The sequence below is a fragment of the Asparagus officinalis genome, chromosome 2 (assembly GCF_001876935.1).
Source record: "Asparagus officinalis chromosome 2, Aspof.V1, whole genome shotgun sequence".
Lineage (NCBI taxonomy): Eukaryota > Viridiplantae > Streptophyta > Magnoliopsida > Asparagales > Asparagaceae > Asparagus > Asparagus officinalis.
Window position 1 is genome coordinate 81,838,471 of NC_033795.1, and position 23,170 is coordinate 81,861,640.

General features: G+C 34.9%; 2 protein-coding genes across 3 annotated transcripts; one reads left to right on the forward strand and one right to left on the reverse strand.

The window, feature by feature from the left end:
- Nucleotides 4,243-7,376, forward strand: LOC109831834 (serine/threonine-protein phosphatase PP1-like). Of its 2 annotated transcripts, none has more exons than XM_020399288.1 (4): nucleotides 4,243-4,581; nucleotides 5,576-6,135; nucleotides 6,816-7,019; nucleotides 7,120-7,376. In XM_020399288.1, the coding sequence occupies exons 1-4, from the start codon at nucleotides 4,377-4,379 to the stop codon at nucleotides 7,141-7,143; spliced, it is 993 nt and encodes a 330-aa protein (XP_020254877.1). In that variant the 5' UTR covers nucleotides 4,243-4,376; the 3' UTR covers nucleotides 7,144-7,376. The 2 variants fall into 2 exon arrangements, with proteins under 2 accessions (XP_020254877.1, XP_020254878.1); XM_020399289.1 differs by having other exon boundaries at nucleotides 4,245-4,581; nucleotides 7,123-7,376.
- Nucleotides 7,772-20,320, reverse strand: LOC109831836. Its single transcript, XM_020399290.1, has 3 exons — nucleotides 19,927-20,320; nucleotides 18,987-19,312; nucleotides 7,772-8,005 (listed from the first exon to the last, which is right to left on the reverse strand). The coding sequence occupies exons 1-3, from the start codon at nucleotides 20,317-20,319 to the stop codon at nucleotides 7,897-7,899; spliced, it is 828 nt and encodes a 275-aa protein (XP_020254879.1). The 5' UTR covers nucleotide 20,320; the 3' UTR covers nucleotides 7,772-7,896.

The following is a 23,170-nucleotide window of genomic DNA, read 5'->3' on the forward strand; positions in this document are numbered from 1 at the left end:
TACGTACAAAACTCGATCTTTTTCCTAGTAAATTTCTCTCTTTGAGTTGTGGTGGTATTTGTAGGGGCAGAGCGAGGGAAAGGGGTGAGAAGGGGAGCCGAGTCAATTGGTGGCACTGGGGCCTTTGAAATGTCGACACGCGTGGAGTCAAGAGGACGTGTGCGAAGAAATCTCCGCATCGGAATCTTAACGCGGTCGGCGGGTTTGGAGTTTGGGGAGGGAACAAATAATTAGGCAACCAGGTCCTTGGATTATTAGACGATTTTCAATTTGTTTTTTTAAAGATATTTTCTTCGGCCCTTTTTTTGTCTGTCGATGAGTTGTGGTAGCTCGATGATGCGTATGGAGTCTATCCGAGCAATAAGTGAAGAATCCAGACGGAAGATAGGAGATAGGGGAAATTGCTTCTAGCCCCTAAAATGACAAGAAGTATTCTTGTCCCACCCGAGAGTTTTTCAAAGTACCAAAAACCCCTAAAATCAAACCCACAATTCTTTTAGCCTCCAAAATCCCATCTTGTGTACTTTCAAACATTTGAACACCATAATACTCCCTCTCTCTCTCTCTCTCTCTCTCTCTCTCTCTCTCTCTCTCATGATGTCACTGTAGGCATGAATGATGATTAGAAATGAATTTTCGAGGGGGGAAAAAATCCTAGTTCCCTCCAAATTCTTCCAACGGTGTTGACATTGGTGACGGAACTTTCCCGGTGTTCGTTCGTGAGGCGAAAAACACTACGATCTTGAAGACGGTGGTGACGAGCAAAGGACAGAGCGTCGATTCGACAGTGCTGGCGGGTCTGAAGAAAAAGAGCAGCTTACCTTTAGAGATCGATCTTGAAACTAGGGCTGGAGTCAAGCTTGGATCGTTCAAGACGAAGAAGATTGGGATCAAAGTAAGTTGTGATGTAATTTCCCCCCTTTTTAAACTTGTATTTGAATCTGAGTGTTATATTGTTTTATTATTTTACATATTGTTGTAATTTTTTTAAAACCGATGACTTGAGATTGAAGCAGAGTCTATAAAAGTCTGAGGTTCTTTTTTGATGGTGTCATGAGGGGTCAATTTGAAAATAATAAAACGTTAGATTTGGCTTGGCTAATGGGTTAATTATGCGATTAGTTTATTTGTGGAGGGTGATCTTGGTTAAAAATATCAAGAATTTTAAACTCTTTAGTTTCCTTATGAGTTAGTCGTTAAGGTAATGAGTTAGTTATTAAGGTTATGAGTTAGTTATTAAGGTTATAAATTGGTTGTTAACCTTATGAGTTTGATGTTAACACCGGTAGAGAGTTATGAGTTGGTTGTTAATGTTATGAGTTGGTTGTTAACCTTATGAATTGGTTGTTAAAGTTATGAGTTGGTTGTTAAAGTTATGAGTTGGTTGTTAAGGTTATGAGTTGATTGTTAATGTTATCAGTTGGTTGTTAAGGTTAACCAGTTGGTTGTTAAGGTTATGAATTGGTTGTTAAGGTTATGAGTTGTTTGTTAAGATTACAAGTTGGCTGTTAACATTGGTAGAGAGTTATGAGTTGGTTGTTAACATCGGTAGAAAGTTATGTGTTGGTTGTTAACCTTTATAGATGAGTGCTAGAAGCAATTAGTTGTTAACAACCAACTCATAACTCTCTACTGAGGTTAACAACCAACTCATAACTCTCTACTAATATTAACAACCAACTTTCATTCTTAACAACCAACTCATAACCTTAACAACCAATTCATAAGGTTAACAATCAACTCATAACATTAACAACTAACTCGTAACTCTCTACCGATGTTAACAACTAACTCATAACCTTAACAACCAACTTATAACTCTCTACTGAGGTTAACAACCAACTCATAAGGTTAACAACCAACTCATAACTCTCTACTAAGGTTAACAACAAACTCATAAGGTTAACAACCAACTCATAACTCTCTACCGAGGTTAACAACCAACTCATAACCTTAACAACCAACTCGTAACATTAACAATTAACTGATAATCTTAATAACCAACTCATAACCTTAACAAACAATTTATAAGGTTAACAACCAACTCATAACCTTAAAAATTAACTCATAACTCTCTACCAATGTTAACATCAAACTCATAAGGTTAACAACTGACTTATAACCTTAACAACCAACTCGTAATCTTAACAACAAACTCATAACCTTAATAACAAACTCATTACCTTAACAACTAACTCATAAGGAAAATAAAGTATTTAAAATACTTGATATTTTTAACCAGGATCACCCTCCATAAATAAACTAATCGCATAATTAACCTATTAGCCAAGCCAAACCCAACGTTTTATAGACTCTGCTTCAATCTCAAGTCATCAATTTAAAAAAATTACAACAATATGCAAAATAATAATAAAAAATATAGCACTCTGATTCAAGTACAAGTTAAAAAAGAGAAAAACACAATAATTATTTAATTAAAAAACTAGAGCAAAAGCTAAAAAAGGGCAAAAAATATAGCACTTAGAATCGAATTGGATCGATCTAGAGTGTTCATTTCCAGATCTTGATCCTTAGCTTCACTTTGCAGCTTACATCGGGAATCGTCGGAGTTCTCGCTTTTTTCTTGGGAACGACGATGCTAAATCCATCGGAACTCACATTGATCCCAATCTTCTTCGTCACAAGGAAATAAAGTGATCTTCGCCTCATGAACGAACGCCAGGAAAGTTCCGTCGTCGATGTCAACGTCGGAGAGAGAGAGAGAGAGAGAGAGAGAGAGAGAGAGAGAGAGTGTATAATGGAGAGAGAGTGTGTGTATAATGATCTTTAAATGTTTGAAAGTACACATGAGGGGTTCAATTTCTGGTTTTGGGGGCTAAAAAATTGTGAGTTTAATTTTAGGGGTTTTGAGAACTTTGAAGAAGTCTTAGGTGGGGGGAGAGTACTTCTTGTTATTTTGAAGGCTAGAAGCATTTTTTCCTAAGAAAATATTGCGTCCAATGATAAAATATTATGTCTCTCTTTTTTTTAATGTAATGTTATTGGAGGCTTGATACTAATAGTCTTCAAGGACGTGTCTTCGACCTTAACCAGTACGAACTTCTAAGATAAGTTGATGGGATACTTAGAATTTAAACTTGTTGAGTGCATACTAACATAAGCAATGATATAAGTGGATTCCATGTGACCTCTTCCTTATTTTATGTAGATTATGCATACCTTAGTCCACATGGGAAAGCATAGCCAATCTCAAATTTTGGTAAAATATTTCAAAGTTAGATAGGGCTTGTTTCGTTGGGATTGGGATCCTCTTAAGGAATGAGATCCTTTACTAAAGCATAGTACCTCCTAATATCTCATAATACATCTCCACCTTGCATAGTATCTTCTCGTATTTTATGTTTATGCACAAAATAAAAGATAGAGATGCATTAGGAGATATTAGGAGGTATTATGTCTTAGTAGAGGATCCCAATCCGTTTCGTTGGTTACAAACTCAAGAAAAGAGTGCAGAGAAAATAGATTTTCTTTGACACCTCCTTTTATTATTATTATAATTTTCTAGACAAAAAAGGGAGGAAATTATTAGTACCTTGTAGCGATTTTCCACTTAATAAAAATTAGCTACTATGAAAATTTCATTAAAATCAGGCAAAATTGACCTTTGGGTGAGAACGGGACGACGCATGCCATTCCACCACCGAGAGTGGCCCTTTAGGGGCTGTTTGGTTCAGGTAAATTTTTGGAAATCATGTAGTTTTGGAGCAAAAAGTAGGTTTTTTGATATTTTTGGATTCCAAAACTATCATTTGGTTCAACTTTTTTTTTAAGAATGCATTTCTTAAAAGCTGACATGGCAACACACTTTATGGAAAAGCCAAATCCTCTTTTAAAGCTCTGAAATGGGCTGGAAATCTGACAACTCATTGACAACTAATCAATTACTCTCACAATTCCTTAATTTTTTTGGTAATGAAACAAACATGAGTTTTGGAAATGCTTTTTCATTCTTCACTTTATCATTCTATACCAAACACAAGTTATGAATTCCTGAATGATCCAATTTTTTTTTAAAAAAATAGTTATTTGCCTTGGATTCCATTTCCATTATTTTATGGAAACGAACCAAACAGCCCCTAAGTAGCACACGAATGAGTTGGGCTCAGATTAGACAACCCAACTACGTACCCGAATCCGGCCCAATGCGGCCTACTAAAAATTCGGTCTAACTTCCAAAAGACGGCAGCTCCTCGAAAAAAAATCCACGCGCTTTCTCTCCTCATCAATCAATCGATCAATCAAATCATCCTTAAAAAAATAAAAAATAAAAAAATAAAAAAAATAGAGGGGAAAAAAAATCTGAAACCCTAACCCTAGAGAGAAAAAGAACTCGACGGCGAAATCAAGATCAAAAGATGATGATGACGAAGAGCCCGATGGGGGCGATGGAGGCGGCGGAGGTCGACGACATAATCAGGAGGCTGCTCGATGGCGGGAAGAGGGGGGCGAAGCAGGTCCAGCTCTCGGAGGCGGAGATCCGGCGGCTCTGCGTCGATTCCAAGCGCGTGTTCTCGTCGCAGCCCAATCTTCTTCAGCTGCACGCCCCCATCAAGATCTGCGGTCAGATTCCAATTTCTCTCCTTTTTTTTAATAATTATTTTTTAAAATTTTTTGGGCAGAGGGTTTGGAAAGGTGAGATCTTTACTAGGTTTGAGGTGAAAGCGTGGATTTAATATTAGTAATTTGATCGACGAGGTGCCATAGGGATAGGTTACGCGAGCAATTTCGAATACTCTTGCCCGAATTTATATCGCGCAAATTGAAAGGAGAGGTGAACTGGTAATTGATCCAAGAACATGAACTCTCGGCGACATGTAGCTAGAGAAGAAAGGGGAGCTCTGTGGAGAGCAAGCTATGCTGCACACAATTTACCGTTTTTAGTAAAAAGATGGACTTATTTTAGGGAAGAACTGATCTTCAAAGACAATGGGAAAGACAAGAAGGGTGTTGGGGTCTGAAGATGGGATGTCAAGGTACTCGTGTTGATAGGCGAAGGCAATCAAACTTCTCGGACTCGCTTGATAAATAAATGGATACCTTTAATCTGCTTAATTTAGAATATATTATCCATTCGAAGGTCTTAGTAGCACAACATTGTCGGGAGCGTCTTTGCCCATTTAGTTCAATTCCTTTGTGATGTAATCTTTTTCTTACCTTTCAGAAAGAAATGGTGATGGAAGGTTAATGTTCTCGAGGTTGGTTTATTGTCTTCACTTTCCTTTTCGTACCGTGACGCTAACGCTAGTGTGAAGACTTGTATTTGCTTATATAAACCATGTTAAGCTGCCATGTGTATTCTGATGTCTTAAAGGCTTGAGTTGTTTTCATGAATTCAAGGGATGTACGAGTTCCTACATTGCATGTTTCTATGTTATTCTCCTTATGAAACTATTTCTTGATATGACCACTACTTCAGTCTTTTGGTGATTTAACACGTTAACAGTTTCTTTCTTGCATTGGAGAAGGAAATATTTCGAGGCATTTACACATGATACTTTTAGATTGATAAGTAATTTTCAGGATGCTCGTTGTTAAAGATTCATGTTCAATGCAGGTGACATTCATGGACAATATCAGGATCTCTTAAGAATATTTGAGATAGGTGGCTTCCCTCCATCTTCAACCTATTTATTTCTTGGGGACTATGTGGATCGTGGCAAGCAGAGCTTAGAAACAATCTGTCTGCTTCTTGCTTATAAAATCAAATACCCACACAAACTCTTTCTTCTGAGGGGAAACCATGAAGATCCAAAAATCAACAGAGTGTACGGCTTCTATGATGAATGTAAGCGGAGATTCAACGTACGTCTCTGGAAGATGTTTACTGATTGCTTCAATTGCCTGCCGGTTGCTGCACTTATAGATGATAAAATATTCTGCATGCATGGGGGCCTTTCACCTGAGTTGAGTAGTTTGGATCAAATAAGAGATATGAAAAGACCCGTTGAGATTCCAGATGATGGTCTCCTCTGTGATTTGCTTTGGTCTGATCCTGATCCATCGATTGAAGGTTGGGGGAAGAGTGACAGAGGGGTTTCATGCACTTTTGGTGCTGATAAGCTCGTTGAGTTTTTGGAGAAGAACGATCTTGATCTCATATGTCGAGCTCATCAGGTCAGTATATTATCTCCTTTTATTTTTTTCCTTTTGTACAATATAGAATATGAAAGGGTTGTTGAATTTGTTGGAAATATTTTCCTTGAAGTAAGGTAGATATTTCCAAACATCGGAATGGAAGTTTGTTAACTTTTAATGCAAATTTTGTACTGGTATATAGACCAAATGCATATTCTTGTGTTATTGGGTAAAATACGAAAAGGCTGATTATATTGAAAGTGAGACTCAAAACACACACACACACACACACACACCAAAAAACAAAAAACAACTGCACAAAAACACACACACACACACACACACACACCACCACCACAAAAAGGAAAAGGAAGAACACTATCTTATTAGCACTTCTCTTGAACTCTAGATGGTAGCATTTCTCCTGTATAGTTGAGAGGGCATGTGAGAATCTAAGATGATAGATTACTCTATTCCCGCAGTTTAATTGAAAAAGACTAATTTGCCCTCTAAATTGAGGGGACGAAAAAGCAGCACCATCTGAGGTTTGGGTATGCAAGTGCTAATAAAATAATGCAGGGAGGGGGGGTATAACCATTTAAGTGGCTACACCAACATAATATGAGGGATGTTTAATCCTATTATAAAAGAGGATCTTCGAAGCTGAAATGACCGAGTTTAGTAATAGAAAGCTAGCTCATATATTTTTCAACGTCCAGGTGGTGGAGGACGGATATGAATTCTTTGCACAACGGAGATTGGTAACCATTTTCTCAGCTCCAAACTATTGTGGGGAGTTTGACAATGCCGGTGCTTTGCTGAGCATAGATGAATCCCTGCTGTGTTCGTTTCAGATATTGAAGCCTTCAGAAAACAAAGGAACATCAGCTGGCTCTAACACATTAAGACCCATACCCAAAAAGGTACATAATTGCTTACAGTGCCACTTGATTTTTAATGTTTTCCGTTTTCGCCTCCAATATGATCTAATTGGTGCTTGTATTTATTTTTTTGTGGAATTAGCAGCTGCCGAAAGGTGGGAACTGACCGATGGTTCCTTGAATTACTCACCAAAAGTTCCTGGGGGAAATTATAGATTATATTGATAAGAAAAGTGTGGATTTATTGGCAGGTGTGTATTAATTTGTTTTAGTAACGTCTAATGTGTAGCTAGGGAAGCTTTGTGACCCAATGAATCTCGCCGGGCTTGCTCAATAATTCGATTGAAATGTAAATTTCTTTTTTGTAACGAAATTGAGAAGTGATGCAGGTTTTTTTTTTTTTTTGGGCAACTACGAGGGAGGTACGTATTAATATAGAAACACTTGCGTAATGAGTCTCTCACACTTACTATTTCCTACTCAGATGGAAAATTCATGGGTATATACGACATTCATTCGACCTTGTACTGTTTTATTATTTGTATTATACCTGCCAAATTTTCATGCCGGCCACAAGTGAACATATGCAAGCTGAATCAATGAAGTTCGAAAAGCGTACATGACCTATAAAATTAGGTCACAATCTCAATCCCAAACACGAGATAACAGAGAGAATGAGTGCGCTCAGACGAAGAGCCTGAGATGTTACCTGAGAACTTGAATTTTTCTTTTTTTGTTTAATGGGGAAAAACACGCACGCAACTAATAACCCACAAAAGAGGATCAAATACTGATTTTGACAAGCAGACTCTGGGCGTAATAAGCAAAGACGTGAATATCTATTACTCCCAAAATTCCAGCATCAGATTATTGGTAGAATACAGGTTTAATGCACATATAACATCTGTATGAATTCCCTCTATCTCCTCCCACCAGAAGACTGTCGGTTTACACTTGCCTCCAGCCTTCGAGCTGCTGCACGGTACATCAATGCCTGCTTCTGACGACGGCTGTGGCTCTTTCTTTTGCTGCGAATAAAACAAAAAGATGTAAACGATTGTTTACACCGGCCATAATAACTGATACAGCCAAAGACAAGCAAAAGGAACCTACATTACTCCTAAAGAATTCAAGTGTGCTTATATATTTCATCCACTTACGGCATTGAACACATAGTACAGTTAAAGAATGAAGGTTTGACCATTTAAGTTATTGATGCAGCAAACTGGAAGCTAACCATGAGAGTGAAAAGTCTAATGTTAAAAGAACGGCAAAAGATTTAGGGCATTGTTTGGCAACTTGGATTATGATCCACTTTTTGGGTTATAATCCATCATATTTTTCTCTTTTCCGATCAAACCACAAGTTGTCGTCTCACATAGAATATCTTATGCGTGCTCAAAGATTCCCGAATTTCTATGGACTATAGTCCTTAATTTTGGTTGCTTTCAACCAAATTACAAGTTGTCATCCTAGCCAAAGGCTTTGGTCGTTTTCGACCAAATCACAACTTATCGTCCTGCATAGAATATTTTATGTATAGTCCAAAGTTCATGAATTTCCATGGACTTATAATCCATGATTTTGGTTGATTCCAACCAAATCATAAGTGTCGTCCCATATATAAGATTTTATGCACATTCCAAGATTATTCATTCTCTTTGGACTATAACGCATGATTGGTCACTTTTGACTAAATCACAAATTGGCATCTCTCATAGAATATTTTATGCATACTAAAATATTCCTAAATTTATATGGACTATAATCTATGATTATAGCCCTTTTCAATCAAATCACAAATTGTCGTCCTCCAAAACATATATTATGTGTACCCAAAACTTCCTATTTTTTTTATGGACTACCTATCGTTTTGGTCGTTTTCACCAAACCACAATTTGGTTGCCTCATATATAATATTTTACGCATACTAAAAGCTTCTCGAAGTTCAGTCAATTATAATTTATGATTTTGACTGTATTTGACCAAATCACAAATTATCATCCCACAGAGAATATGTTTGCGTACTCATAGAATTCCTGAATTTCTGTGGAGTGTGAGACATGATTTTAGCTATTTTTGACCAAATCACAATTCGATGCCCTGAATAGAATATTTTGTGTATATTCTAAAATTTTTGAAATTATATGGACTATAACCCATGATTTTGGTCGTTTTCCTGCATAGAATATTTTATGTATGCTCCAAAATTCCCACACTTTCGTAGGCTATAACCCAAAATTTTGGCCGTTTCCAACCAATTCACAAGTTACCGTCCTGCATAAAACTGTGCCCTCTAAATTTGTGGACTATAAACCATGATTATAGTCTTTTTTTTACCAAATCACAAGTTATCATTCTGTATAAACTATTGCGTGAGTACTCCAGAACTCTCGAACCTTTGTGGATTATAATCCATAATTTGGGTCTGTTTTCGACCAAATCACTTATCATCCCATAGAAAATTTTGTGTATTTTATAGAATTCATGTGAACTATAGTCTATAATTTTGATCGTTTTTGACCAAATCATAACTTGCAACATAGAATATTTTATGTGTACTCCTAGATTCTCGATTTTCTCCGGGCTAACCAATGAATTTCGCTACTTTTGATAAAATTCACATTTGTCGTCCTGCGTAGAATATTATATGCATACTTAGAAATTCCTGAATATTTGTGGACTATAATCCATGATTTGTCATTTTTCACGAAATCATAATATTTATGTGTTCTTTGAAATTCCCGAGTCTCTATAGACAATAACCCATTATTTTGATCGTTGCAAACAAATTACAAGTTGTCTCCCATAGAATATTTTATGCAAACTCCTAAACTTCCAAATTTCTATGGACAATTAGTCCCTTTTGGCAAAATCATAAATTGTCATCCCACATAAAATATTATTTGCATATTCAACAAATCCCAAAATTTTGTACAGTATTTCATATATTGGCCATTTTTTACCACAAATTTTCGTCTCACATAGAACATTTTATGTAACCCAAATTTTTGATTTTTTTGGACTATAACTCATAATTTTGGTTGTTTTCGACCAAATTATAAGTTGTCAGCTCGCATAGAACATTTTATGTGTACTTCAAAATTTTGAATACATTGTACGCATACTCCAAAATTTCAAAATTTTTATTGACTATAATGTAGGATTTGGCTGTTTTCAAGCAATTCACAAGTTGTCGTTCTCGAATAGTTCTTATGCATACTCCGAAATTCCCCAACTTCTCTCGACTATAATCCTTAATTTTCGTCATGTTCTACCAAATCACAAGTTGTCTGACGTAGAATATTTATGCATACTCCAAAAATTCTGATGGACCTTAACCTATGATCTTAGCCTCCTTCGATCAAATTATAAATTGTCGCGCATAGAATATATTATGCATACCCTGAAACTTCTGAATATCTAAAGATTATAACACATGATTTCGGTCGTTTCTAAAAGCCACAACTTGTCATTCCGTTTTTCCTAGAAACCAACTTAGAAACAAGGTAATTATATGGAAACTACCTTCAAATATAATTTATATATAAACCACCTTTAAAATGAGTTTGTGTTGCAATCAACCACCTCCTAGTCAAATTTTCATTAAAAATAAAAAATAAGCTTAAAAAATTCACGTTCAAGGTACATGACTTGTATCTTAATAAGGCTTAAACATTAACAAAATGAGACGCATGCATTGAATGAGTTTTTTTAAGGGTATTCTTGGGTTCTTATTGAGGTGGTTGATTGCAACACACCCATTTTAAAGGTGGTTATGTATATATTGAAATTCAAAGGCGGTTTCCATGTAATTCTCCTATTTTTAAGGCAGTTTCAAGAAAAACCCTAAAATATTTTATGTGTTCTCCAAAATTTCTAAATATCTGAGGACTATATAGTCTATGATTTAGTACTCGACCAAATCATAAATTACAGTCCTAAGTAGAATATATTAGGCGTACTCCAAAATTGCCTAATTTTTGGCAACTATAACCAAATGATTTTAGCCCTTATTGAGCAAATCACAAAATGTTTTCCAACATAGAATATTTTATGCATATCTGAAGTTTTTGAATATTTGTGTACTACTATTTATGATTTTGGACCTTTTCCACCAAATCACAAGTTATCATTCTGTATAGAATATTTTATGCGTACTCTAAAAATTTCTAAATATGTGGAGACTACAACCCATTATTTTTGTAGTTCTTGACCAAATTACAAGTTATCATTCTGTATAGAATATTTTATGCGTACTCTAAAAATTTCTAAATCTGTGGAGACTACAACCCATTATTTTTGTAGTTCTTGACCAAATTACAAGTTGTTGTCTTCCATAGAATATATTATGCATATTTCAAAACTCTCAATTTTATGTGAACTTTAAGTTTCTAACCAAATCACAAGATGTCATCCTGCATAAAATATAATTTGCGTACTAAAAAATTCCCGAATTTTTGTGGACTACAACTCATGTGACTGTGTTGCAGTAAATCACAAATCACTGTATCACATAAAATGTTTCATGCAAACAAAAAAAAAAATTCTAAATTTTTGTGGAATATAACCTATAATTTTGGTCATTGTTGACCAAATCACAAGTTGTCTCGCATGGAATATTTTATATCTACTCCACTGAACTTCTGTGAATTATAACCGAGGATTATAGCCGTCGAGCAATTAACGTTGACGTCAGCATAAAATATTTATACATACTCCCAAACTCTCGAATTTATGCGGATAGAATATTCTATGTGTGTACTTAGAATATTCTGTGCATGCCATATTTGACCAATAACTTTTGTCGCTTTCGACATAATCACAAATTGCCCCGCATAAAATATTCTATGCGTGCACTTAGAAATTCTTGAATTTCTGTGGATTATAAGTCATGATTTGTTATTACTTAGAAATTCTTGAATTACTGTGGATTATAAGTCAAGATTTGTTGTTTTTTTACCGGATCACATGTTCTCGTCCCACATAGAATATTTTATGCGTATACCAAAATTCTTGAATATTTCTCGACTGTAATCCTTGATTTTGGTCATTTTGACCAAATCATAAGTTGTCATCCGACAAAGAATATTTATGCGGACTCCAAATGTCCCGAATTTTTATGGACCATAACCAATGATTTGGGCCACTTTTGACCAAATCACAAATTGATGTCCTGCAAAAAGTATATTATGTGTACTCTGAAATTCCAGAATTATGTGGACTATTACCTATGATTTTGGTTGTTTTCTCTCAAACCACAAGTTGTTGTCGGGCATAAAATATTTTATGTTTACTGGAACTTCCCAACTTTGTGGGCTATAATCTTTGATTTTGGGCATTTTCAACCAAATCGCAAATTATTCCTGCATTGAATATTTATGCATACTCCAAATTTCTCGAATTTTAGTGCAAGCAATAAAACCTCTGAATTTGACCGTTTTCAACTAAGGGCCTGTTTGGTTATTTCCTAAAAAACCAAAAAATAGAAATGAAAACCAAGAAATTTCAAAAAGTACAATTTCACACATTTTCATCCCTAAAACTCATCCACAACATCTAATAAAATATTATTTTTATCTAACAACTCATCCACCACATCTATTAAAATATTATTTTCATCCAACAACTCATCCATCACATCCACCACATCTAATAAAATATTATTTTCATCCACAACATCACTCAACTCATCTCATCTCATATTTAAAAATCACTCACATCATCCAATAAGATTGTGACAACTCATCTCATCTCATTAACATTTCATTTCTTTGTTTTCCTCCCAAAAAACTAGGAAAACAATTTCCTTAAGTGTGGGTCACATCATCCAATAATATAATGACAACTCATCTCATCTCATCTATTTTCTTATTTTTAAGAAATAACCAAACAAAAGAAAACAACATATTACAAGAAATATGTTTCTTATAATTCATTTCCTTATTTTTTCCGCCAACCAAACAACATCAAAATAAGTTTTCTTAAAAAATCACTCACATCATCCTATAATAAGGTGACAACTCATCTCATCTCATCTCCATTTCTTTAATTTCCTTCTTTTTTTAGCCAACCAAACAATCCCAAAACCAATTTTTCTTAGAAATAGGTTTCCTTTTCTTTGATTTCCCTCTTTTTTTAGGCAAACAAACAGCCCCTAAATCACAAGTTGTCGTTAGCCACAAAATATTTTATGCACACTTCTAAATTCAGAAGTTGCTGAATCTTATGGAATATATTTTGTGTACTCAAATTTCATGAATTTCTAGACACTTCAATATATGATTTTTGTCGTTTATAACGAAATCACAAATCATTCTCTTAGAGAATATTTTATGCTTACTCAAGCATTTCTCGAATTTCCATGGAATATAATCCATGATTTTGGTCATTTTCGACAAAATCACAAGTTATGCGCCGCACAGAATATTATAAGCGTACTCTGAAATTCTTGAATTTGGGTGGATAAGTCATGATTGTTGTTTTTACCAAATTATGACTTGATCATTATACATAGAATATTTTATGCGTACTCCAAAATCTCCGACTGTTTTTGGACTATTAACACGTGATTTTGGTCGTTTTCAATCAAATCACAAGTTGCTTTCCCGTATAAATTACTTTATGCATGCTCTAAAATTTCTAACTTTCTATGGACTATAACTTATGATTTTGCCGTTATCAACTAATTCATAAGTTGTCATCGCACATAGAATATTTTATATAGATTTAAATTTGTCAAAATTTCTATGGACTATAAGCCATGATTTTTGTTGTTTTTGGCCAAATCACAAGTTGATGTACCTACTAAAATATTTTATGCGTGTGCTCTGAAATGTTAGAACTTTTGTAGATTATAATCTCTGATTTTGATCATTTTTTTGATAAAAAAAAAATTGTCGTCCCACATAGATAATGTGTACTCTAAAACTTCTGTAGTTTTGTGGATTATAACCAATGATTATGGCCGCTTTCGACAAAATCACAAATTAATGACCCACATATTGTGTATTCCAAAAATTCTAAATGTTCATGAGCTATAACCCGTAATTTTCGTAGTTTTTGACCAAACCGAAAATTATCGTCGCACATATAATTATTTTATGTCCACTCCTAAATTCCTGGATCTTTTTGGACAATAATCTATGATTTTGACTTTCTGTGGACTATAGCCCATAATTTTGGTCATTTTTGACCAAATCTTAAGTTGTCATGCATAGGATATTTTATACGTACTCTAAATTTTCTGAATTTTTGTGGGCCAAACAATGAGTTTGGCTATTTTCGACTAAATCACAAGTTGTCATCCCGCATAAAATATTTTATGCATTCATTGAAATTCCTGAATTTGTGCGGATTATACCTCATGATTTTGGCTATTTTCCAAATCACAAATTGTCATCCAATACAAAAAAAAAAAAAACTATGCTTACTCTAAAATTCTCAAATTTCTACAGACTATAGCTCAAGATTTTGACCGTTCTTTTACCAAATTACAAATTGTCATCCAATATAAAATATTTTATACATACTCTAAAATTCGCAAATTTCTTGGACTACATCGCAATTTTTGTCGTTTTCGACCAAATTACAAATTGTCATCCCATGTAAAATATTTTATGCATACTCCAAAAATCTCAAAATTATGTGGATTATAACTCATGATTTTGGTTGTTTTCGACCAAACCACAAATTGTCATGCTACATAAGATATTCTGTGTACTCTAAACTGCCTAAATTTTTATAGATCATAACCAATGATTTTGGTTGTTTTTTACCGGTTGATAAATTATCGTCCTAAATAGAATATTTATGCACAATCTGAAATTCAGAATTTATGTTAACCATAAGCCATGATTTTTGACATTTTCTACCAAATCACAAGTTGTCGTCCAACATAGAACATTTTATGCATACCCTAAATCTCTCAATTTTCTATAAATTATAATCCGTGATTTTGGCCCTTTTTGACCAAATCACCAAATGTTACCTCGCATAGAATATTTTATACGTGCTCCAAAATTCTTGAATTTTTGTGGACTGTAATCCATGATGTTGGTGGTTTTTGACCAAATAACAAGTTGTCCCGCATAAAATATTTTGTGTACTTAAAAATTATTGAATTTTTGTGGACTATAACTAATGATTTTGGTCGATTTTACCAAATCACAAACTGTTGTTCCGCTTAGAATGTTTTACATGCACTACAAAATTCCCAAATATTTATGGCCTATAACACATGAGTTTGGTCGTTTCGTAATCAAAATCATAAGTTATTGTCAAGCATATAATATTTTATGCGTACTGTTTGCGTCAGGAATAGGTTCTGTTGTAGAATTCATTATAACTGTTTATCGATTACAATGAATACAAATTCTGTTGTAGAATTCATTATAACTGTTTATCGATTACAATGAATACAAAGGAGTAAGTTTCGTACTTTGTAAAACTACTCTTTACAACAAAAATCAAATTACAAACTCCTTAGAAACAAACGCAGGATCGTTGTTTGGATCGCTGCTTGCACGGGATTTTTGCCTGTGCCGGGAGTGCTTTGACTCGTGGACCATCAAATCACAGATTATGAGGGGTTTAGAGATTCTTCATTCGTTTATCGAAGTAGGAATTTGAAGTGAATATCTTATCAAAGTAAGACGATCACTCTTCTTAAGATCAAGTCAAAGCTCGAATCTCAAGGAATCACACGAGGAACTCAATTCTTATTGTTTTTTCTCTCTGCTCTCTATGCTCAGATCTGCTCCAATTTGCTCGATGCTCTTCGAATTGCTCTAAAAATGCTCTCCCCCTTTTGTAACCGCCGTCCCACTACTTAAATACCATCTTTTTATGAGGTTAGTGGGCCTCTTTTCAGTTTGTAACTATCTCCCCACGTTTATGGTTGATCTCAAGTAGTTATGAAGCCAAAAAACCGTCAAAAAACGTGTTGTAACCAACTCTATGGCCGAGACAGGGTTGTGTGTCTCGCACTTCCGAGACAGTTTGTACTGTCTCGGGTATTTTGGTTCTAACTCCCTCGTCCGATATCGGAATGAGATGATCCAAGATGCGTTGGAAAGCTGACGAAGAGATCTACAACTTTTGTCTTTTGACCTTCTTCAGATTTGGTGCGAGACAGTCATGACTGTCTCGCATTCCGAGACAGTTGTGACTGTCTCGCACTTCCGAGACAGTTTGTGTTATCTCGGGTATCTTGGCTCTAACTTCCTCGTCCGATCTCGGAATGAGGTGATCCAAGATGCGTTGGAAAGCTTACGAAGATCTCTATAACCTCCCATAGGCAAGACACTCATGAAGTAGACGAGAGACACATGGTACTTCACCCTTTTGTGGGTAAAGCACAACTCCTGGTTGAGTTGTTCCTTTATCGTTTAGCATGTTTCACAGACTCGTACGCTTCGCCGACTTATTTCATGTGCTTTTTAGCTTCTCTATAATATCAGATGATCTCCTTTGACTCAGATAATCCTCCTTGACTCGGATAGTAACATCCATCGTCTTTTTTTTATCTCGAGCTATGTGCGAGAACCTATAGGCAATTTTTTACGCCTACACGTACTTCAAAATTTCCAAATCTCTATGAACTGCAACCTATAATATTTGTCATTTTCGACCAAATCACAAGTGGTCGTCGCCCATAAAATATTGTGTACTCTAAAACTCTCAAAGTCTTGTGGACTATAACCTATGATTTTGGCATTTTTTGATTAAATCATAAATTGTCATCTTAGAAACTATGTTTTATGTGTACTTTGAAATCCCAAATTTCTCTAGCCTATAACTCATGATTTTGGTTGTTTGCAATAAATTTCCATCCTGCATTAATGTTATACGCATGCGCCCAAATTTCCAAATTTCTATAGAGTATAACCCATAATTTTAGTTGTTTTTTGACCAAATTACAAGTTGATATCTTACATATAATATTTTCTACACCTCAAAATTCTCGAACTTTGGTGTACTATAACCGTGATTTTGGTTTTTTTACCAAATCAGAAGTTGTCATCCTACAATAAATATTATATGTGCACCCATAAATTCTTGAGTTTTTGTAGACTGTAACTCATGATTTTGGTTGCTTTCGACAAAATCGCGAACTACTGCTCTGCATAAAATATTTTATAGATACTCCAATATTCCTGAAATTTTGTGGACTTTATTATTTTGGTCTTTTTCGACCAATTCAAAAGTTTTCCAGGATAGACTATTTTATGCGTTATCCGAAATTCTTGAATTTCTATGGACTATACTTTATGATTTTTGACGTTTTCCATCAAATTAGAAGTTGTGGTTCCGCATAGAATACTTTATGCATGCTCAAAAATTCCAAATTTCTGTGCACTCTAATCCATGATTTTGGTGGTTTTTAACTGAATCACTAGTTGTCGTCTCGCATAGAATATTTAATCGTACTCCGAATTTTCCAAAATTTTGTAGCCTATAACTAATAATTTTGGCCGCTTCGGACCAAATCCTAAATTGTGGTTCCACATAATATTTTAGATGTACTCCAAAATTCCCAAAATCATGTGGCCTATAACCCATATTTTTTTTTCTCGACCAAATCACAAATTTTCATACCACATAGAATATTTTGTGTACTTTGAAATTCTTAAATCTACGTAGAGTACAACCCATGATCTTGGTCGTTTTAAACCAAGTCACAAATTGTCGTCTCCAATAGAATATCTTAAAGTACTCCAAAATTCCTGAATTTTCATGGATTATAATTTATAATTTTGATCGATTTCGATGAAATCACAAGTTGTTCATGTTTCTTTTCTTATCTCGACTCTTAAGTATATTTAGTATCTTGTGAAACTAACCTTATGACTCCGTGTTTCTTTGATCTCATCACTCGCTTAGACTTTGGTCTAATAGTTCTTCACTTGCCTGTAACGTAATGAACTTACTCCTTCTGAAGCCGATTGTGTCTACTTGAACAAGCAAATTCTTCACACTTAGCTTTAGCTTGCAGCCTTATTTGACATTATTGGAACATTGTAGTTTCTTTCCAGTTTAGTGGCCTCTTTCTTCAAGATATAGATTTTTAAGATATCGAGACATTAAATTTAACTTCTACAATATATTTTGTTTGATTTTAACTACGGTGGCTTAAATATGATGGATTCTATGAGATGTACATTGTGTTGTGAATGACCGTGGATAAAAAGATGAGTTTAAGAGTATTTATCGAGTGTTTCACTTTTGTCTCAATAAGTATAATACTGGCTCAATCGTGTCCCAGATAGATATTTGGTTCTAAAGCGTGACAATAACTCATCAATTTTTTTAATTCTCGATCAAATCACAGATTGTCTTCCCGCATAAAATATTTTTTTTGCATTAAAAAAATTCCAAATTTCTGTGGACTCTAATTTATGATTTTGTTCGTTTTTTATTAAATCACAAGTTGTCATTTCACATCAAATATTTTATGCATACTTCAAAATTCTCAAATTTTTGTGGATTATATTCCATGATTTTTGTCATTTTTTACCAAATTACAAGTTGACGTCCCGCATAAAATATTTTATGCGTACTCTAAATTCCCAAATTTCTGTGAACTATAACAAATGATTTTGGTCACTTTATAGGTTATCTTCTAGTGGATTGTTATAATCCACATGTTTGACCAAGAAAATGATATGAAATTACCCATCATTTTTTCATATCCCTTTCTTTCCCCTTCTCTCTGCTACCACTTTTATTTGTTTATTTATTTTGTCATTTTAACCAAAAAACACATGGATTATAAACCACCTCCTTTACCCAACACCTAAAATTTTAACCCATTTGTGTTATAAACTTATAACCTACAAATGGATTATAACCTAAGGATTGCCAAACATGCCCGTAATCTATATGACTTCAGATCAAGTAACAAAAAGGATTGCCTTTTACTGGATTGAAAAGAGCAAGTCAGAAATTAAATCATTGAACATTTTCATATGACACAAAAAAAGGTATACGCCATGACAAAAGACTAACCTTATAAACAAAATTCCTGCAGTTAGCACCATCCCTCCAACTGCCCAAGAAATCTTTTCAGTGATAGGCATATCCCTCAGCCATTGCTGAAAATCAACATTAAACTTCTCAGCCTTCGGCGAACCATATCTTGAATTCTTCCAAGAATCTGCAATCGATTCTAAGCTCTCTTTTCCACCATAACAAAACGGCTCATCCGGACCTTTATAACTAATTCCATCTTGTTTTACCGAGAAACCTGAAAGGTGACAGAGCTCTGTACCATTCGAAGCCCATTCATTTAATCTACCACAGAGAATGTCACTTAATCCGCAAGGAGACAAAACCTGAAGCAATAGGAACCAACTCAGATTACTGACTATTTATACTTCACCTCAAAGCAGCTTAGTATTGAGGACGTAATATATTCAATACTATGATTACTACTCAAAATAAATGCATAGGTTTGCTTATGACTTGTTACTTGTTAGAGTATAAATTATAATCCTCAACTCTCACCAAAACTTCAAAAGTTTTGGTTCAGTCAAAGAGGACTTTAATATGGTATCAGGTCACACACCAGGTTCAAATAACCACTGGAGATGAACATTGAAAAGAGATTTCAAATCTCTCTCTCTATGTAGCATAGTCCAAGTTAGGCCCATGAAAAAGATATTTAATCCTTGAGGGCATGTCAGAGTATAAAATTGTAATCCTCAGCCCTCACAACAGATTTGGTGAAATGGAAGGGACTTTACTATGATCCAAACCAACCAGTTTACAGGACCATTTAGAACAAATTAAATTCACTAAAATATCTATCTTGTCTCGCGTCAGTTGTGAAGCTCTCTAGAACAAATTTAACTCACTTTGGAAGGGACTTTAATCAGACCCAAACCAACCAGCTTGCAGGTCCTTTTAGACCCCTTCAGAACAGAATTAAACGTGCTAGAATATGTACCTGATTTTTGGCATCAATTGAGAAGTATGCATTTCCACAAGCCTCTAGCACCTTATCACAAAGAGAGGCACATATCAGAGGGGGTCCAGGAAGGACACCAACCCTTGGATCACAAATGGAGCACTCCAACAGCTCCCATAAATCCAAGCACTCTTGGCTGGCTTCTCCACTAGATGCCAGTCTTCGAATTGATAAAAGAGCAGGATAAGTCTGAGAAACATCACAGCATGTACTTCGGCGGAAGACCCGACAAAGTGTTAAGTCTTTGGGTCCTTTGGATGCTTTTCCAGGAGGCTTCCCCTCGGATGAAAAGGAAGGAAAACGGCCACCAGGAGAGATACACACTCCACTTGATTGACCTGCATTATATGATATAATGTGTCCCATGATCATTCTGTTTAACCAAATGCAAGTTTTCATACTGGAAAGGAATATCAGTAATCAGTTTGGGTATTCAGGGATAGCAATAAAGTCTAATAGGTGATATTAAAAAAATATAAGAGGTATAAAGTTACTTAACAACCAATTTGTAGGGAATAATAATTAAAGCTAAATCAATGACCAATTTGTAGGGATCAAAGTAACTCAATTATGAGTACCTCATTGTGATATTAAAAGAAATCCTAAAAACAATGGACTCGTAGCAATTTTACCTCAAAGCTGGAAGAATATGTAAATATTGGACTATCTCCTCTGAGACAACAGGTATTCCTTGCGAGTGTGTGTGGGGCGTGTATGTGGTGGTTGCTTGTGAGTTTGTGTACATCAAAAAATATTTTCTCATGAGTAACATAGAATGACAATATGTGGAATGACTCTGATCGTTCAATCATTTATATGTTAGACCTGAGAATCTGAGATACATAAGCTATTTTATTTATGAAACCAAAACAAAGAAAATGTTAAGGAAAGAATACATTAAGGAGAATAACATGCCAACAAGTAAATTAGAACTTAACTTAGATGAGAAGTAAATAAGAAGAAACATATGTTCTTTTTTTCCCCTTTTTTTCCCCGATCTGCAGGATGCTTTCCATCCCCAATTACTCAACCATTATTGTAAGTCATCAGGAAGCTTGTTTTCTTTTGAGAATTCATTACAAGCGCAATCGCCACACTAGGTCATGCTTTTCAACTTGCATCCCAGTGCTTGTTACATTCTGGAAGGGCATTACTTGGTTCTCTTGTGTATACAAATGTTTGGTATCCCGTATCCGTGAGAATCCATAACATTCAACTCCCATTATAAAAACATAATTTTCTGCTATTCGGGGTCAGCTGCAATGATCCTTATTACTATGGCCGATCTTGTTTCCAAAGAAGTTTTATCAAATCATTTGTTCAATTAGCGTAGGTTTTCTTTCTTTTTTGTCTTCTTCAAACACAATTCAATAAGATATCCTTACTAAATACTAAGACTTGCTCATGTCTTCATTTAGACACAGCACCAACACAATTTCTTCAATTGGTTCAACTCCTTGCTTTATAGTAATCATATTGCTAAGAATACGCTCCTTGTTTTCTGTTGTTTTGTGACATCTTCCTTGGGTCAACACACAAGGCTATCATAGAAAACCAAGATGCACTTCCACGTTACATCATTACAAATCTTCCCGGGAAATTAGGTACGTTCTAATTTCATATTGTTGTCAAGAGAAGGTTCAATAGGCTCAGGAAATACTAGGCTTATGCTCAACAACTTTGGGTTGTCATATGAGATGATATTCACACTATTTTGGTGGTTATCTCAAACTATAGGAATTGATTTGTCGGCTTGTTTTTTAAAATGGCAATCTCATATAAGTTTCTTAGAATGGGTGCTTTGATCTCTCATAGTTACATATATAGAATATTCACTACTGTTATTACCCTAATATCCTAATCCGCTTCTGTTGTTAGTGCCACACACCACGGACCCATTTGACTAACCTCTAATCCAGAACAATAAAATTACACAAATTTTAAGTCAAAATAGTACTTAATTCATCAACTCCAAGGTCCCATCGAAATGTAAACTTTGTTAGCGAATGATTTTTTTTCAATTTTGAAATTGAATCTTCATTTCCTACACAAAATATCAGTTTACTAAAGGATAATATGCAAACAGTAAATAAAACTAATTACAATAACTTAAGACATCAACACATCTTACATGGAATAGAACCAGCTGGTTATAGCCTTATCCTCTTCGATGTTCGGACCTCGGCCCGATTGCTTGTCGTTGTTGTGGCATCGACCGCGGTTAGTAGAAAGAAAAGCAAAACGTACACAAACAACATTGTAATAATATTGTCGGAGGATCGAGAGCGTACGACGATTTGTAATTAGTTGAGTGATTAATGAGAGTAAAGCTCTAATGTAGCCATTTGGGTTAAAAACTGAAATGAGATTGAAACTTCGGGTATCAATGTGTACTTGTTACAAATCTAAGTCACCTAGGCTAACATGGGCCATCGTAAATGGCTATATTATAACTTCACTCTTATTAATCACTCAACTCCACTCTATAAACGAATCATCATACGCTCTCAATCCTCCGGCAATATCATGATTCATGACAATGTTGTTCATGTAAGTTTTGCTTTTCCTTCTACTAACCACAGGCAACGCCATGACAACAGCAAGCAACCAGGTCAAGGTCGGAACACCGAAGTAGGTCGTAGAACCAGCCAGCTCTATTCCAAATAAGATGTGTTGTTGTCTTAAATTATTGTAATAAGTTTTATTTAGTGTTCGCATATTATCCTTTAGTAAACTGAATGATTCAATTTTAAAATTAAAAATCTTCATTTGATAACAAAGATTACATTTCAATTGGACCTTAGAGTTGATGAATTAAGCATTATTTTCAATTAGCATTTGTGTAATTTTCTTGTTCGAAAGTTTTCTAGAAAATTTTATCATTTTTTATAGCAATTTTAAACTATATTGCCCGTATCATAATCCTACAGTTTTGAATGTATAGTATAACTATGACGAGCATCAATTACTTGACATATCAAATGAGCAGTGCTAGGAAAAAATGACGAGGCAATCTCATATAAGTTTCTTACAACGGGTACTTTGATTTGCTATAGTTATTTATATAGGATATTTTCAATTGTTGTTACCCCAATATCCTAAATTTTAATCCTCTTCTACTGTTATCGCCATAGTCCATGGGCCCATCCGACTAACCTCTAGGGCATTTTTGGATAGAGGGGAGTAGAGAAGGGAAGGGAGGGAACACATGCACCCTGTTTGG